Below are 18,872 nucleotides of genomic sequence, written 5' to 3'. Positions count from 1 at the left end.
CGCTCTTTTGCAGCACCACATATCACCCGCTCCATTTTTTTTTCCAGTTTCGCAAAAATCTATGACTCACCTCCATCCAACAAATTCTTGCAACACTTAGTAATGTTTTCCCGACAGTCCTTTGTATAATTTAGTCATTATTTAGACCAAGAATCCTTGCGCAACGCCAGTGATGAAACTTTCATGATACTCGTGTATTTCACCAGCACAGGTACACTCATAGTAATTTACCTCAAATAGCTGTACAATGTCAAGAGTCGAAGTTATTGTAAGCCGTCCACTGAGAATGGACGCTTTAGAACTTTGAAATAATACAAGAAGCAGCTGCTGAATCACGGTAGCAACCGTACTTCCCTTTTGATACGGAACTCTGAGAATTTTAACGCGTTAAGGACGTACTTTCGCGATACATTTCCGGAGAAATGCTGCTGTCTCCCTTTCTGTAAAATAACGTAAGTGGTTTTATTGCCTGTGTTCACCGACAATTCGTGGCGCCCCGCAAAGAGACTTATTGATGGAGCACTTTCGTCCCGGCCGAGTCGTCCGGCGACACGGAAAAGGCCGCGCGCCCCCGGCTGTTGGGCCAGTCCGGAGGCGGCGCAGGCGGCTGTGACGTCACGCGGGCGCAGATGAAGACCTCTACCCCGCCGGCCATGCTGCTTCTGCTGCTGCTGCTGCCCTGCGCCTGCTGCGCTTTGCTGGACGGCGCCACCGTTGATATGCCTGTCGACTATCTCACCTACAAGCGTTTCCGCATTGTGGTCACTTACACCTGCACGAGATATGGTCAGTGAAACGTATCGCCCACGCTCCAGAAATCTGAAAGGGATTCTTAGAGACCAGTGCCAGTCACAAACTTTGTCAGCATACAAATTATTTAACACCTTTACATTGCTGTAGAACCTCTTCAGTTGCGTACGTGAATTGGCGATTTTCCAGCAAATTTACATATCAATTACACAATAGTCAAGCACCTTAGAGGCACTCATTTAGTATCATTTTAAACCCCATATTTTATAGATTAGAAAATCTATATGTTCGTATCAGTGCTGGTGTGTTAGTATTGCCATAAAATGAAATAACTTCCCCAGAAAAAAAAATTACATTTTCTCACAAAGATTTCAAGTAGAAATGAAACAAAAAATAACTTCTCACGTGCATGTTTGTTTGATATCTTATTTATGATTTACTTCCAAATGGTAGCCTTGATAAGATTGTGATACAAAGATTTCAACATTCCAGTCTCTGTACCATTCTGAGCGAGACGGCGCAGTGTTTAGCACACTGGACTCGTATTCGGGAGGACGACTCTTCGAAACCACGCCTGGCCATCCTGATTTAGGTTTTCCGTGATTTCCCTCAATCGTTTCAGGCAAATGCCGGGTCGGTTCCTTCGAAAGGACAGTTTTCATCCCCATCCTTCACTAATCCGATGGAACCAATGACCTTGCTATCTGGTCCCCTTCCCCAAATCAACCAATCTCTGCTACTGTCTTTTTTTTCCTTTTTTCCCCTTATACACCTACCCTACTCTTTCCCCCCTTTGTCAGAGCAAACATTACAGTAGCATGCTGCGTTTACTCTGTTGGCAGTGGGTAGTACCCTCTTTGGAAAATGATGACCAAAATTTCTTTCTACTGGTTAGTGTTGATTCTGCTACCAAGTACAGTGCTAACTTTTTTCATATATATAAATTCCACTAGTGAAATCGTATGCTTGGAGACATCCTTGTACAAAATTGAACCATTTACAGATGACATTAGGAAAACGTGAAAGGAAAGTTTTTCACCGCTTCATTGTTTTGCTTGGGAATAAGTAGTAGCTCTTATGCTGTTTGACACGAACTACACCAGTAGCGTTCATGTTACAATCTATGGCGATATTTGGCTTGATTCTTTTTGTAAAACCTGATTTTGGACATACAGAAACCTCTTTCGTGGTTGCCTGATGTTTTGTTGAGAGGCAATAAACATCACGTTTATTTTTACATTTCAGAGATAGATTAGAAAATTTTAAAAAAAGATTAGAAAGCTTCAGGTTCTTTATTTTGAAGCTTGTTGGCTGGCCCTTTCTGTTATTGATAAGGGTAACGACAGCTAGTGTCTACTATTCCGACATGTTCAGCAGCCGGCCGCGGTGGTCTCGCGGTTCTAGGCGCGCAGTCCGGAACCGTGCGACTGCTACGGTCGCAGGTTCGAATCCTGCCTCGGGCATGGATGTGTGTGATGTCCATAGGTTAGTTAGGTTTAAATAGTTCTAAGTTCTAGGGGACTGATGACCACAGCAGTTGAGTCCAATAGTGCTCAGAGCCATTTGAACCATTTGAACCATGTTCAGCAAAGTAGCAGTTGTAAATCGCTTTAAGCTACATCTAGTGGACAAAATACGAACTATTCCACAGCCGGCAGTCGTGTAGCATTCGGGAGAACATGTTTCAGCGAATGGAAAAGCTGCGCTCTTGCGGGTATGGGCCGCTACATGCACGCCCGTCTCGAGTACGGACATACTGCTGAGTGTATTAATAAAGGAATATGTTTCGTACTGGATAAAACTGAAACGCAGCAGAAAACATTCTTTACTTTTTCACACCAAACTGCCTTGCTCAGTTGTTGAAAAATTGTTAAACATATATTGTGTTCATATACCTCAACATTTCTAGACAAAGTGCAAGTCTCCTATATGAAACTTTATCATATCTCTATGCAACTCTGCCGGCCCTTGTGACCGAGCAGTTCTAGGCTCTTAAGTCTGGAACCGCGCGACCGCTACTGTTGCAGGTTCCAATCCTGCCTCGGGCATGGATGTGCGATGTCCTTAGGTTCGTTAGGTTTAAGTAGTTCTAAGTTCTAGGGGACTAATAACCTCAGATGTTAAGTCCCATAGTGCTCAGAGCCATTTGAACCATTTCTCTGCAACTATACTTTTCGCATTCACGTTCGATTTTGTGCAGACAAAGACCTTCTTCAAGTTATCTACACCAGAATAAAATGTCATTTCAAAAAATGCACACATATTTACTGTTATACAATACTGCTTTGAAATAATGTCATTGTAAGAAATAATCGATAAATTTCATACACATAGAATTATTTTTGCAGAATGTGAACCATCCTATCACAATATGAACATGCAATGCCCAGGAAATGACGTATGTTATACGAGTACAGTTACTTTAATATCAATGCAAATAAATTTTTTAATGTCACATTAACAAGCTAAATTATCCAGGGTTCCAAACAGTATTGCTACAGCCTCCATTATTCTTCAACTAGTCATATAAGAAACAACTGATGTCCTGCCAGGTGAATTAATACCACTCAGAGGGTAGCCGTCAGGCCGTCACTCATTATGGATACAATAATACGCTTCCTAGGTCGATATGTCACACAAATTTCTACTCTAGAAATTTCATACAACTATGTGATACTAGTTGCCTCCAGTAGGTATTGCTCATTAAAGATCATACTATAGTGTCACTGCTGTATTACAGTATTTACACATGTGTCTTTAGTATTGATTTTTTTGTTACAGATTACACTGGTATTCTTAGAAGCATTATAATTGGTGAAGTTTTCGTGCCGATTTCAAATCATTTCACAGAACTATTTCACAAACCACAGTATGTGAGTAATCAGATTAATAACGTCAGATTAAGAACGTTTCTGATAATTATACATTTGAGTAAATGTAAACCAATAGCTAGAATCCAATTTACCTACCTGAAATGTATTTGAAGTAGATTCTAAGTAATACTTTGCTTGAGGAACATCTGTCTTGAGTGCCTAACAGTACCAACATACTGTGTGATTTAGCAGACCCTACCGATGTTGTTTTATGCAACCCGCAATGTTATGTCTAGGCATCATAAACTCGAAGAGATTTGCGTATTCTCTCGCTCAGTATGTCAGTACTATTAATCCCACAGAAAAAAGGAAAAGGTTCTTTATGCAGGAAATGTAGCCTACTTGAACCTTGTACTGGCATACGTTTTCGTTAGAGTCCGTAGTTTTCGAGTTATTCAAGTAAAACGTACGAAAGTGACCTTCAAACGCATCCTCAATCACGCACTCCTACCACCGTACAAAAATTTGCGACTGTACGAATTATTCCCACATTCGACCTTTTTTGTATTCACTGACTGACATTATTACATCACCGGCTTAGTCAAACACTTACAAATTGTAAAACTGACGTTTTTCTAAATTTAACCTAACAGTATAAGATAAACAGTTACATTGATGTATTCGTCACGCCTCATGACTACGAAACTACTGTGATCGTAAGGGCTAAATTTGGATCGTATTATCGACATAATTAGATTCCAGTTTCAGTTTGTGCACAATTATGTGAACAGGTCTCAGTCTGAAATGCTAATGCAAAGTCCATTTCCTCAGCCTTCATTACAAAAAGGCGCCTAACTAGTCTAGTTTATTCTCATTAATTTTTCTCATTACCACTAAGACGTATTGCTTTACGCGGGCCGCCACGAATTTCTACTTTGCGGTAACCTCTTCATCTCAGGATAGCGTTTGTCTCCGGTGCCCTCAATTATTTGTTGCCTTCCCCTAGAGTTTTTACCCTCTGGAGATCCCTCTAGCACCGTGGATGGTACTGCCTGATGCCGTAACACGCGTCCCTTCTTCTTATCGGTGTTTTCCATATCCTCCATCCTACGCCGATTCTGCAGATAACCTCTTCATTTCTTATCTTCTAAATTAAACCTAGTTTTCAACATTCTTCTGTAGGACCCCCTCTCAGACACTTCGATTCTCTTCCGTTTTGATTTTCCGACTGTACATGATTCTCTACCAAAAAGTGCTGTGCTCCATGCGCACATTCTCAGAAATTTCTTCCTCAAATTAAGGTCAATGTATGAGACGAATAGACTTTCCTTGGGCAGCAATGGCCTCCTTGCCTGTGCTAGTCTGTTTTTTATGTTCTGCTTGCTTCGTCCCGTCACGGGTAATTCTGCTTGCAATGTAGCAGAATTCCTTAACATCTTCGTGATCCCCAATTTTAGTGTTAAGTGTCTCGTTATTCTCATTTCTGTTACATCTCATTACCTTTGTCTTTTTCCTGTTTACTTTCAGTCCATATTCTGCACTTATTAGAGTGTTGATTCCAACCAACAGGTCCTTCAATTCTTCTTCGTATTCACTGTGGGTAGCAATGCCATCAGCGAACTTTATCAGTGATGTCCTTTCGCCTTGAGTTTTAATCCCATTCTTGAACCTTTCTTTTATTTCCGTCATTGTTTGCTGATCGTGTAAGCTGCATACACTGCATCCTGTCTTACATACTTTTTAATCTGAGCTCTTGGTTCTTTGTACTCCAGCGTCTAGAAAGAACTGCAGATAACCAACCCTCTTAAGAGATTTACTAAGCAGACTAGGAGCTTGCTGTCGCAACGTCCCGGATATTTCACACCAGTAAACTGCAAGTATATTTTGGCGTTTCTCACACCACAAACGTGCACTTATTGAGAACCAATAACGTAAGTTGGCAATTTGGAGAGATGTGCTGTCCACTGCTGTGTGTTTGTTTATTTTGTTTTTACCTGGTCATCTTCTGAAACACCTAGGGTGCTTGTGAATAATCCTCTATCTCCCAACCCCTCCGCATTGGAAAAGGTAAAGATGGGAAATATGTAGTTTTTTCTTACTTCCAACTATGACATTAATTAAAATAACCATACAGTGTCTTTCCCCTCTAATGAATTGTTATTGAAAGGCTTAAATCAGTTGGTTTTCTTGACACGGATACAGCCTCTTGAAATTTCTTTACCAGTCTTTGTGTCTTCGGATCACTGGGAACGTGTACTCTGGAAATTTGGAATGAAGGCGAGGCTACATTCTATATACGACTCTCTCCTCGAATAGTTCAACACAAGTAACATTTGTTGATCCTTCCTGCTTACCTTTGTGAATACAAACTACAGATAACAAGAAAAGGAAAAGTATGCTATGTCCATAGTAAATGACGCACAACGCACGCTGTTAAATGACACGTCAGCTCACACACTATCCGAGCTGGAGTGTCACGCTGCGATCGCTACCTGCCTTCCGGGCTACTGCTCGCGCAACACCGGAGCCAGCATTTGCTCCGCATGTGAAACACCCTACATTTACTGAAAGTTTTACCTGTGGAACTTGTGGTAAACTAAATCACGTAGGTTATGAGAGGGTTCTGGATGGCAAAATCGTGAAACAATTTTCCATTGTGATATATTTCCATTGTCCTCTTATTTATACTGAAAGTAAGTATTCATGGGATTAAATAACATTACTGTTTATTACACGACTGTCTGTAATCATGTTTGCATTATGGATATCTGACCACGTGAAACAAACTAACCGCTACAGCTGTCAGATTTTCCCGTTGTTGTATTCTTCCAGGGGACTCCTTCAGCATCCGTGCAGTGTTGGGAGCTCCATGGCCTTCTCTTTGTGACATAAAAGCGTTTTTGGCAAATTCCAACCGCCGGAATTCGTCCAAGGAGTATGTCTAACGGCATAATAATACAGTACAAACAAATGTATGTACTAACATAATATCATACGACAAATTCAGGACTGTGAACAATTTAAAACAGTCATTAGTATAACATTACTAAAAAACTCGATTATTCCTTTATAATGACAACGAGCGCACAGAAAACTTCGCACGTCTGACCTTAAAGGTAAATACCGCGAATTTAACTGAGTATAGTCACGGTCGGCGTGGCTCCCTCCGTCGGCGGTTCGAGTCGTCCCTCGGGCATGGGTGTGTGTGTTGTCCTTAGCGTGAGTTAGTTTCAGTTAGATTAAGTAGTGTGTAAGCTTAGGTCCCATAATATCTTACCACAAATTTCCAATTTTTAACTGAGCATAAATTCTGTACCCACACAATTTCTCTTTCACATATTTATTTCTTGGGTCACTCTGGTTTATTGGTAGCCATTTTAACGACTTTTCCTCTTTTCTTTGCCAAGAAAGCTGCACTGCTCCAAACATGTTTTTCGGTACCACCGATACAGTCACATATTTGTTGGACTGTGTTCTATGACAGTAGTGGCGTGACAACGTGTTATGTGGGTCAGTTTGTTTACATAGGCGTCTCTGGTAAATTCTGTATACATCAAGTGACCCACGTCATTGAGCTCCTCTTGCTCTTGACCTCGACCTTGAACACATTATGTAATCATGCCTCCCTCTCTCCCCTTATTCTCTCCAGTGAATTCAGTGTATTATAAACACTCACTTTTATTCATTGTAATCTCCGCCTCTCTCGATTCAAATAATTATAATAATTAAATAAATAAAATAAATTTAAAAATCTGAGGTAGCAGAGCTAGCCCATTTATGCTTTGTACCCCCTATCCTCCCATTCCACCTATACCTCCTAATTCGATAATTTATTAAATTTTTTGTTAGCGCGCGCGCAGACACACACACACACACACACACACACACACACACACACACACAGAATTTTAAACACAAATTAGTCACCTGTGCAGAATATGGGGTTGTTGCCAAACAGATAGACTTTGTAAAGCCAGAAAATATGTCATAACTACCTGTCAGCCACCACAGCATTTGCTATCATGAAGTAAGTAAGGATGGAACACGCTAAAATAACAGGTGCGCTCCCTCCCCCATCCAGCCACACCCATCCACTTCCCCCAACAAACGACGCAGTGGCACGCACTCTTGTCGGCAAGGTTCCTTCGAGTAGAAGCTTTTCTGAGAAGTCCTTACACATCCAATTCCGATCCCTGCCCTTACTATGTCCATATTCTTGGAGTCCTGAGGGAAGACGTTCGTAGCCAACGATTTGCTTCGGACAAAGAGGTACACACCTGGGTAAAATCAGGGTTCTGTAGGCAGCCACAAACATTTATTTCGTGGAGGCATTAACCGTCCTGCTACACAGAGGAATAAATATATTAGTAAGTATGGTGAATACTTTTGAAATACTAACAGTTTAGTTACTTGTTTTCTTATATGACAAACTTAAAAATCAATGATTCGCGTTATTTTTTCAAATCAATAAATACCTTGAAACACACGCTGTCTTAAGTAGCCTATGTCCTTGCTCATCGTTCAAGCTGTCCCCATACCAAATTTCACTGAAATCGTTTCAGAGGTTCAGTGCTGAAAAGGTAACGGGCGGAGTTCGTTTCACATTTAATAATATCAGAATGAAAATATCTCTTAAACACTTTGAATCAATTACGTAGAACATATCAACCATTTTCATAACTAAGATCAAAAGCCAAAGAATATGTAGCCTTTTCAAACAGTGAACATTTTTGCTTAGTTCGAGTAATATTTCTCAAATCGACAAATATCTTGTACTATCCGCTTTATAAAGCAGCCTGTGTTATTACTCAGAGTTCGAGCTATCTCCATACCAAACTTCATAGAACCGGTTCGGCAGTTTAGTCGTGAAAACGTAACAGACAGAACTACTCTCACATTTATAATGTTAGTATTGATTTATGGGCGGAATACTTTAATAAAGGTAAAAATTTGCTTCTCTTCAATGAAATAAGGGAAATACATAACCTTTCGGCCAGTCTTGCACATAAAATCACAGTCCTCGTTAAACCAACCTGAAAACTCAACCACGAATAAGATGTTGCAGGAGAGTGGTTTTTTTTTCTGCATCAGTACCGAACGCTGAAATTGAAATCTGGCGACTAGAACCGCGTTTCCAGAATGGATACAGGAATATTTACACCTCTCTGTTTCACAGCGCTTATCCCAGCGTAGCTGGGTAGAGTGCATTTTATAGCTGGGCAATGTTTTTTTTTTATTTTATCTTTATGTGCGGGTGCTCAGTCAGTCGTCCCAGGCGTCAGGTAAGCTAATGGAGGGAAGTGGTAAGTGCCACGTGCCTGGGAATCGGTTAACTTTGGTTCCGTGTTGTCGTAATTTAATTGTTTTGTGTTTCGTATTTTCTGGAGATTAGGAACTACCCACTGTTTGCCTAAATAAACGTGCAAAACCAATTAATAGCCACACACATGCTGGCGACTGTACCAGACCTACGAGGTTTGTCCAGAAAGTAAGTTCCGATCGGTAGTCAAATGGACACCACAGTAAAAACCTGATGAAACTTTGCACAGATGTGTTGGGTAGTGTCTCTAGTATGACCCTCTGTAGCATCGAGACGCTCTTTTCAGTTATGAGCGCACTGCGAGCGAGTAAAGGTGCCTAGAACAACGATGTTTCCCGCAAGTAGGAGGGCCTGCTGAGAGGTTTCGCCTTAATGAATGCAGCCCACCTAACACAAATGGTACGCACTTCCTTCTTCATGGCAATTCTCAGCCGCCCTCTGCAGGGGCAGTGAAGACGCTCCTGCAGCCTTTTCGGTGGGAAGTGTTCGATCACCCACAACACAGCCCTAATTGGCTTGTCCTAAGTATCATCTCTGTTCATATGAAACGCTAGATACGAAGACAACACTTGGGCGCAGGCTACGCACTATAGACCAGCGTAGAGAATTATCAGAAAGCACAGGCGGATGCTTTCTATGACCACGGTGTTAGAAGTATGGTATAACGCTCCGTCAAGTGTCTAAGTCGGAGTGACGACTATGGAGAGCAGTATCTGGAAAATATAGCTAACTATTGCAACCAAAATGTTTCTAATTTTCGCTGTAGTTTCCATTTAGCGACAGATCGGAACTTACTTTCTGGACAACCCTCGTATAATCATCAACCAGCCCCGCCGGTTCGATCTGGGTTTGGCTCACATCCATCTCTAGCAAGCTAGCGTGCTACGCGTTAATTTAAACGAGTAGGTCTGTGTGCGGGTACAGACTAACTGGAAACAGTTTTGTGAAATCGGCCTTTAGAAACTAGGTTCGGCTAGCCTCACGCAAACATAATTGATATTGTCCAGAAAACATGGGCGTCAGTTCACTGCATCATGAATTGTAATGTTGATCCAGAGTCATTTCTTAATTCAATGAAATAGCAAGAACTTTGAGAGTTTCTGCTGAAGAGTATAAAAATAAAAGAAAGCAAGAAAATATCCCTGGAATCGTGCCTGTAGCATTTTCTGTAAACACACCACTATCTCAAATGAAACTACATACTTCCAGAGTCTCGAACATCTGTGATTTATATGTGCATACTGCAACAAGAAACAAGTCTCGAACATCTGTGATTTATATGTGCATACTGCAACAAGAAACAAAAAATTTGTACTAACGCCGGTATTTGAACACAGGTTTCCTGCTCAGTGTACAGACGCGTTGACCACTATGTCACTGTGGCACAATAGCTTCACGCAACTGCAAAAACTCAAAGACTACCCTAGCACGCTACACACTCTACGTTCAGTAGTTTGTGTAATATTTCTTTCAGGTGTCATCAGTTTTCTGACAGACTGCAATACTCGATTTATTTATTTATTCGTGTCAGAAGCATTTACAATGTATAAAATAACGTACAATATTTACATGTCGTGTGTATATGTATTTACAAGACAATTATTTACCCTTTTGCCGCCCAGAAGTTAGCGACCTCTGTTGCATTTGGCGTTGCATGTACAGGGTGTTTCAAAAATGACCGGTATATTTGAAACGGCAATACAAACTAAACGAGCAGTGATAGAAATACACCGTTTGTTGCAATATGCTTGGGACAACAGTACATTTTCAGGCGGACAAACTTTCGAAATTACAGTAGTTACAATTTTCAACAACAGATGGAGCTGCAAGTGGTGTGAAAGATATAGAAGACAACGCAGTCTGTGGGTGCGCCATTCTGTACGTCGTCTTTCTCCTGTAAGCGTGTGCTGTTCACAACGTGCAAGTGTGCTGTGGACAACATGGTTTATTCCTTAAAACATAGGATTTTTCTGGTGTTGGAATTCCACCGCCTAGAACACAGTGTTGTTGCAACAAGACGAAGTTTTCAACGGAGGTTTAATGTAACCAAAGGACCGAAAAGCGATACAATAAAGGATCTGTTTGAAAAATTTCAACGGACTGGGAACGTGACGGATGAACGTGCTGGAAAGGTAGGGCGACCGCGTACGGCAACCACAGAGGGCAACGCGCAGCTAGTGCAGCAGGTGATCCAACAGCGGCCTCGGGTTTCCGTTCGCCGTGTTGCAGCTGCGGTCCAAATGACGCCAACGTCCACGTATCGTCTCATGCGCCAGAGTTTACACCTCTATCCATACAAAATTCAAACGCGGCAACCCCTCAGCGCCGCTACCATTGCTGCACGAGAGACATTCGCTAACGATATAGTGCACAGGATTGATGATGGCGATATGCATGTGGGCAGCATTTGGTTTACTGACGAAGCTTATTTCTACCTGGACGGCTTCGTCAATAAACAGAACTGGCGCATATGGGGAACCGAAAAGCCCCATGTTGCAGTCCCATCGTCCCTGCATCCTCAAAAAGTACTGGTCTGGGCCGCCATTTCTTCCAAAGGAATCATTGGCCCATTTTCAGATCCGAAACGATTACTGCATCACGCTATCTGGACATTCTTCGTGAATTTGTGGCGGTACAAACTGCCTTAGACGACACTGCGAGCACCTCGTGGTTTATACAAGATGGTGCCCGGCCACATCGCACGGCCGACGTCTTTAATTTCCTGAATGAATATTTCGATGATCGTGTGATTGCTTTGGGCTATCCGAAACATACAGGAGGCGGCGTGGATTGGCCTCCCTATTCGCCAAACATGAACACGTGTGACTTCTTTCTTGTGGGGACACTTGAAAGACCAGGTGTACCGCCAGAATCCAGAAACAATTGAACAGCTGAAGCAGTACATCTCATCTGCATGTGAAGCCATTCCGCCAGACACGTTGTCAAAGATTTCGGGTAATTTCATTCAGAGACTACGCCATATTATTGCTACGCATGGTGGATATGTGGAAAATATCGTACTATAGAGTTTCCCAGACCGCAGCGCCATCTGTTGTTGACAATTGTAACTACTGTAATTTCGAAAGTTTGTCTGCCTGAAAATGTACTGTTGTCCCAAGCATATTGAAACAAACGGTGTATTTCTATCGCTGCTCGTTTAGTTTTTATTGCCGTTTCAAATATACCGGTCATTTTTGAAACACCCTGTAGCAGGTCTCCTGTTGCGCATGTTGCTGGACATTGGGTACACTGGAGCACGGGGAATGTCGTCTGCGTTGCTCCACACTCACAGAGTTGCGGCTCCTCTAGGAAACCCCATTTAGTCAGATTGCTCTTACATTACGTGACACCCGAGCGTAGTCTGTTGAGGGATCTCCATGTATTCCAATTCTCTGTGTAGCCGGGTGGCAGTCTTTCGCTTGGTGTAATCCATCCCACAGTATTGGTTAGCCTTGCACGCCATAGTTCGATTCGGCATTGCTGTGGCGCCCCAACTTGAGTCTCGGTAGATATGAGGAAGCTGTTTCTGGATTTTAGTCGTGGGTTTGCTGGTTGATAGCCATTAGGGGGTGAGTTTCAGAAGTTTCTGATTTTTTCTTCTCACTTTTTGCTGCTACCTCTCGGCGGATGTCAAGGGGTGCAATTCCCACAGTTTATCCAGAGGAGTAGGCTTCAGGCACCGGGTGATGATACGACAAGTATTATTAAGAGCGGCATTTACTATTTTGGCATGGCAGGAACTGAACCACATTGGACTTGCGTATTCTCCGGCAGAGTAACACAGTCCAAGGGAAGAGTTCCTCACAGTGTTAGCGGGTGCTCCCCACGTTGTGCCTGTTAGCTTTCTGATGATATTGTTCCTGGCTGCCACTTTTTGCTTGGTATTTAGGCAGTGCCTCTTGTATGTTAATGCACGGTAAGGATGACCCCTAGGCATATGGGATACGTACAGTGTTCTAGTGATTTTCTTCCCAGGTGATTTTGAGGGCTCTAGCTGCCTGCCGGTTTTTAAGGTGGAAAGTGCAACTCTGTGTTTTTCCAGGATTTGGTCTCAACTGTTTTTCCCTGTAGTAAGCTGACAGTTCTCTCAATTCTTTGGACAGATTCTCTTCAACAGTTTCAATGCAGCGGGCTTGCGTGGTGATAGCACAATAATTTGCATAGATGAGGCTCTGTGTTCCTTCAGGTTCCTTCACTCTATAGTGAAATAGCTTTAGAAAAGAAATTAAAGAGGTGATGTATACTGGGTGCACCTTAATAAAACCGACAAACTGCAGAGACGGATTCCTGACTGAAAATGGAGGAAAAAAGGTCCTACGAGTATATGTCCGGAAATACATAATATGAAAGTTTCTCTGACCACGAGCCGTGTGTTCCTTGTGTGTTGCTGGCTGTTTGGTTGATGCAGCGCACTTTACACAGCAGAATGCTGTTCATGTCGGGAACACGAAGAGATGGTGTTTGTGTACGGTCAAGCAGCGCGGCTACAACAAAACAAGAACCCTCACAGACACCAAACACATCACACAATATGGCAAGCCTTTTTTGGGTGTTTGTGTGGCCATGGGTTCTTTCAGACAAACGAATGTGCAGTGAGAAAGCGGACTGAGTGTACGCCAGAATTGGAGTGGATTCTACAGGATACTGCGCCGAACCCTGGTACAAGTTCCTAGGAAGTGGCCAGCCAAAGTGTAAGCCAAAGAACGATTATGTGGATCCTGCATGACAGTCGCTACTACCCCCTCACCTGCAATCCCATGGAGGTCACTTTGAACATCTGTTGTGAGGTTGATCCGATACAGCTCTGTCATGTGTTCCGGAACGATTTCTTATCATTGCACGCTGTATAAATATACAATTAATTTGGCGCGAGACAGAAAGGCTTGACTACAACATTATAATCCACAGTTCCTGTCGATTACTAAGGTTTTTTTTTTCCTTTACATACGCACCATGCAGGATATGACGATAAGCACTGCAACATGAACTAGGAGTAATTAACTTTGAATGTTCTCTTCCTATTAATGATTATCATCTCTTCTCTCTCGAAGTACGACAATGCCGACGACGAAGCGGTGATCGTCTTCATCTCGTGTTACAAGAGTGCAAATAATTACAGTGCAGTTGTTTTGATTTACTTTTTTGCACCTGAAAATAAAAGCGTTGTCGTAGGCGGGGCACAATCTCATTATCTTTCGTAGCTTGTTCATACCTTTACGTCTATTACTTCCTTCGTTGTACATTTGTAGCCGGCCGGAGTGGCCGAGCGGTTCTAGGTGCTACAGTCTGGAACCACGCTGCTGCTACGGTCGCAGGTTCGAATGCTGCCTCGGGCATGGATGTGCGTGATGTCCTTAGGTTAGTTAGGTTTAAGTAGTTCTAAGTTCTAGGGGACTGATGACCTCAGAAGTTAAGTCCCATAGAGCTCAGAGCCATTTGAACCATTTTTTGTACATATGTATCCTCCTCTAGCTTGTATACAGTCACTTGCAAATTGATGTATACTCTGGCTAGTAATACGGTGAGTAGATATTTTTTCGTAATTCGCTTTTTTCCGCTGTAAATTTTCCTGAAACTAATTATTCTCTCCTTTTAGCTTTAGCTTTGCAGCGTAGACTCTTCATTTCTATAGCAGTTAACTGATATTGTAAAGTTTCTAAAATACAGTTTGGTTGGTGTTCATTTGCTAAGCTGCTTCAGTCTGCAAATGCGTCGTTCAACGCTGGGCTTGAGCATGCGCAGTGGCTGTAAGCTAGGCCAATTGCGTGTGCATAGTGTCCCCCTCTTTTCACTACATCACGTGTTTTGTGTTTCTGGTGTATCATTACTGCGTTTAGACAGTTCACAGATTGTTAAAATATATCTCGCGCTAGCGATGGAAGAGTTTTCAGAGCTTTCTATGGCTCATGGACATTTAATCAAAATCTTAAATAACTAAAACTTACATTCTGCTCAATTAAAAAACATAAAATAAGTACACTCCTGGAAATTGCAATAAGAACACCGTGAATTCATTGTCTTAGGAAGGGGAAACTTTATTGACACATTCCTGGGGTCAGATACATCACATGATCACACTGACAGAACCAAAAGCACATAGACACAGGCAAAAGAGCATGCACAATGTCGGCACTAGTACAGTGTATATCCACCTTTCGCAGCAATGCAGGCTGCTATTCTCCCATGGAGACGTTCGTAGAGATGCTGGATGTAGTCCTGTGGAACGGCTTGCCATGCCATTTCCACCTGGCGCCTCAGTTGGACCAGCGTTCGTGCTGGACGTGCAGACCGCGTGAGACGACGCTTCATCCAGTCCCAAACATGCTCAATGCGGGACAGATCCGGAGATCTTGCTGGCCAGGGTAGTTGACTTACACCTTCTAGAGCACGTTGGGTGGCACGGGATACATGCGGACGTGCATTGTCCTGTTGGAACAGCAAGTTCCCTTGCCGGTCTAGGAATGGTAGAACGATGGGTTCGATGACGGTTTGGATGTACCGTGCACTATTCAGTGTCCCCTCGACGATCACCAGAGGTGTACGGCCAGTGTAGGAGATCGCTCCCCACACCATGATGCCGGGGGTTGGCCCTGTGTGCCTCGGTCGTAAGCAGTCCTGATTGTGGCGCTCACCTGCACGGTGCCAAACACGCATACGACCATCATTGGCACCAAGGCAGAAGCGACTCTCATCGCTGAAGACGACACGTCTCCATTCGTCCCTCCATTCACGCCTGTCGCGACACCACTGGAGGCGGGCTGCACGATGTTGGGGCGTGAGCGGAAGACGGCCTAACGGTGTGCGGGACCGTAGCCCAGCTTCATGGAGACGGTTGCGAATGGTCCTCGCCGATACCCCAGGAGCAACAGTGTCCCTAATTTGCTGGGAAGTAGCGGTGCGATCCCCTACGGCACTGCGTATGATCCTACGGTCTTGGCGTGCATCCGGGCGTCGCTGCGGTCCGGTCCCAGGTCGACGGGCACGTGCACCTTCCGCCGACCACTGGCGACAACATCGATGTACTGTGGAGACATCACGCCCCACGTGTTGAGCAATTCGGCGGTACGTCCACCCGGCCTCCCGCATGCCCACTATACGCCCTCGCTCAAATTCCGTCAACTGCACATACGGTTCACGTCCACGCTGTGGCGGCATGCTACCAGTGTTAAAGACTGCGATGGAGCTCCGTATGCCACGGCAAACTAACTGACACTGACGGCGGCGGTGCACAAATGCTGCGCAGCTAGGGCCATTCGACGGCCAACACCGCGGTTCCTGGTGTGTCTGCTGTGCCGTGCGTGTGATCATTGCTTGTACAGCCCTCTCGCCGTGTCCGGAGCAAGTGTGGTGGGTCTGACACACCGGTGTCAATGTGTTCTTTTTTCCATTTCCAGGAGTGTATATGAAAGTTTTCCTTAACATTAAGCGTAAATTTGTGGTACAGAGGCTCAACTTATATATATATATATATATATATATATATATATATATATATATATATATATATATATATATATGTGTGTGTGTGTGTGTGTGTGTGTGTGTGTGTGTGTGTGTATTGGATATAGGGGATTCAGGAAGGGATAGTCAGATACGCACATGTTTTTGAGAGACGCCCTGGAGTCCAGGTAAAGTCAGCATAGGTTAAAAAACCAAGTAGTATACATATATACCATTAGGTTTTTAAACCTGTGCCAACTTTGCCTAGACGTCAGAGCGTCTCCCAAAAATAGGAGTGTAACTGACTACCTGTTCCTGATCCCCTATTGCTGGTATTCAGTCAAACATGCTGATTCACTTACCTTGTTGTGTACTATTTTAGGGTCCATGTCCTCTTCTGATAGCTGTTCAACCTCATCTACGTTTAAAAACATCAGAGCTGGATAGAAAGAAAATAGTAGTTATCCGCTTAAATACAGACCCATATCACTAACATAGATTTACAGGAGAACTTTGTAACATATACTGTATTTGAACACTATGAATTGCGTCGGACAAAGCTATTTGTTGACAACTGCCAACACAGATTCACAAAATTTCGTTCTTGTGAAACAGAACTGGGTCTTTATTCTCACGAAGTAATGAGTGCTAGCGATAGGGCATATGAAATTGATTCCATATCGTTAGATTCACATAAGACCTTTGACACCTTTCCTCACAAGCGATTTCTAATAAAAATGCGTGTCTATATCGTCTCAGTTGTGCGAATGGATTCGTGATTTCTTGTGAGAATGGTCACAGTTCATAGCAAGTGGCGGGAAGTCATCAAGTAAAACAGAAGTAATATCTAGCGTTCTGCGAGGAACTGTTACAGACGCTCTGCTGTTTCTCATCTACATAAAAGATTTAGGAGACAATCAGAATAGCTCGAATGACTCTGAGCACTATGGGACTTAACATCTGAGATTATCAGTCCCCTAGAACTTAGAACTATGTAAACCTAACTAACCTAAGGACATCTCGCACTTCCATGCCCGAGGCAGGATTCGAACCTACGACCGTAGCAGTCGCGCGGTTCGGGACTGAAGCGCCTAGAACTGCTCAATCTGATTCACCCTCTTAAATTTCTTGCAGATGATGTTGTCATTTACCGTCTTGTTAAGTCATCATATGATAAACCCAGAAGCAAAATGATTTAGATAATATAGCAGTATGGTGCCAAAAGTGACAACTGACGCTAAATAATGAAAAGTGTGAGCTCATCCACATGAATGCCGTGGGGAAAGCAAACCAAAGACTGTGATTTATTGGCAGAACACTTAGAAAGTGCAACAAGTCCTAAAGTGTGCTTACATCACGCTTGTCTGCTCTCTTCTGGAGTACTGCTGTTTGGAGTGGGATCCAAGCCAGATGGGACTGAGGAAGGACATCGAAAAAGTTCAAAGAAGGGTAGCTCGCTTTGTGTTAGGAGAGAGAGTGCTACGGATATGATACGTGAATTGGAGTGTCAATCATTAAAACAAAGGCGTTTCTTTTTTGTTGCGGTGTATCTTTTCACGAAATTTCAATAACCAACGTTCATTGCAATAAAATCAGGGAAGCCAGAACTCGTAAGGAAAGATATAAGTATTCGTTTTTCCCGCGCGCCGTTAAAGATAGAACAGCAACGAAATAACTTGAAGATGGTTCGATGAAACTTGTGCCAGGCAGTTATTAGTGGTTTTTAGAATAATCATCAAGATTTACATGTAGATGTAAATGAATCACTTGTTATTTGCACCAAGTTGCCATATTCTGCCATCTTTCTACATTTACTTCTACATCATACTCCGCAAACCACCTAATGGCGTGTGCCGGAGGGTACTTTCGGTACCACTATCTGGTCCCTCCAATCCTGTTCCACTCTCGAATAGTGTGTGGGAAGAATGATTGTCGGTAAACCCCTGTATTGGCCCTAATTTCTCATCGTGGTCAATACGCGAGATGTATGTGGGGGAAAGACTCCTCCTGACTCCTCCTGAAAAGTGCTGTCCCGAAATTTCAATAGTAAATCTCTCCGTGATGCACAACGTCTCTCTAGTAACGACTGCCGGTGGAGTTTGTTTAGCATCTTCGTAACGCTCTCCCGTGACGAAACGCGCCGCCCATCGTTGGATCTTCTCTATCTCCCCTATCAGTCCTACCTTATAGGGATCACAGATAGACGAACAATACTCAAAAATCGGACGAACAAGCCCCTTATAACCCACTTCTTTCGCGGATCAGATACGTTTCCTTAAGATTCTTCCGATGAATGTGAGTCTTATGTCTGATTTTCCCACTGTCTGTTTTATATGGTCATTCCACTTAAGGCCGCTGTGGATAGTTTTTCCTAGACATTTTACCGCAGAAACCGTCTCCAGCTGTTTATCATCAATAGTGTACTGTACAGTAGTGGATTTCTTTTCCTATGTATGTGCAATATGTTAAATTTATTTACGTTCAAGATCAACTATCAGAGTCTAAACCAATCATCAATTCTCTGCAGATGGTTCTGCAAATTCTTACTA

The 18,872-nt window shown here is 43.1% G+C and overlaps 1 protein-coding gene across 1 annotated transcript in view; it reads left to right on the top strand.

Moving 5' to 3' along the window:
* The first annotated feature begins 629 nt into the window (after positions 1 to 629).
* LOC126336828 (ionotropic receptor 75a-like) overlaps positions 630 to 18,872 on the top strand; it is a 120,282-nt gene continuing 102,039 nt past the window's right edge. Inside the window, exon 1 of the mRNA XM_050000929.1 lies at positions 630 to 786. Within this exon, the coding sequence (XP_049856886.1) occupies positions 630 to 786 (157 nt within the window). The remainder of the gene's footprint in view (positions 787 to 18,872) is intronic.

The sequence above is a fragment of the Schistocerca gregaria genome, chromosome 1, assembly GCF_023897955.1.
Source record: "Schistocerca gregaria isolate iqSchGreg1 chromosome 1, iqSchGreg1.2, whole genome shotgun sequence".
Classification (NCBI taxonomy): domain Eukaryota; kingdom Metazoa; phylum Arthropoda; class Insecta; order Orthoptera; family Acrididae; genus Schistocerca; species Schistocerca gregaria.
This window is presented reverse-complemented; position numbering and strand designations above follow the sequence as displayed.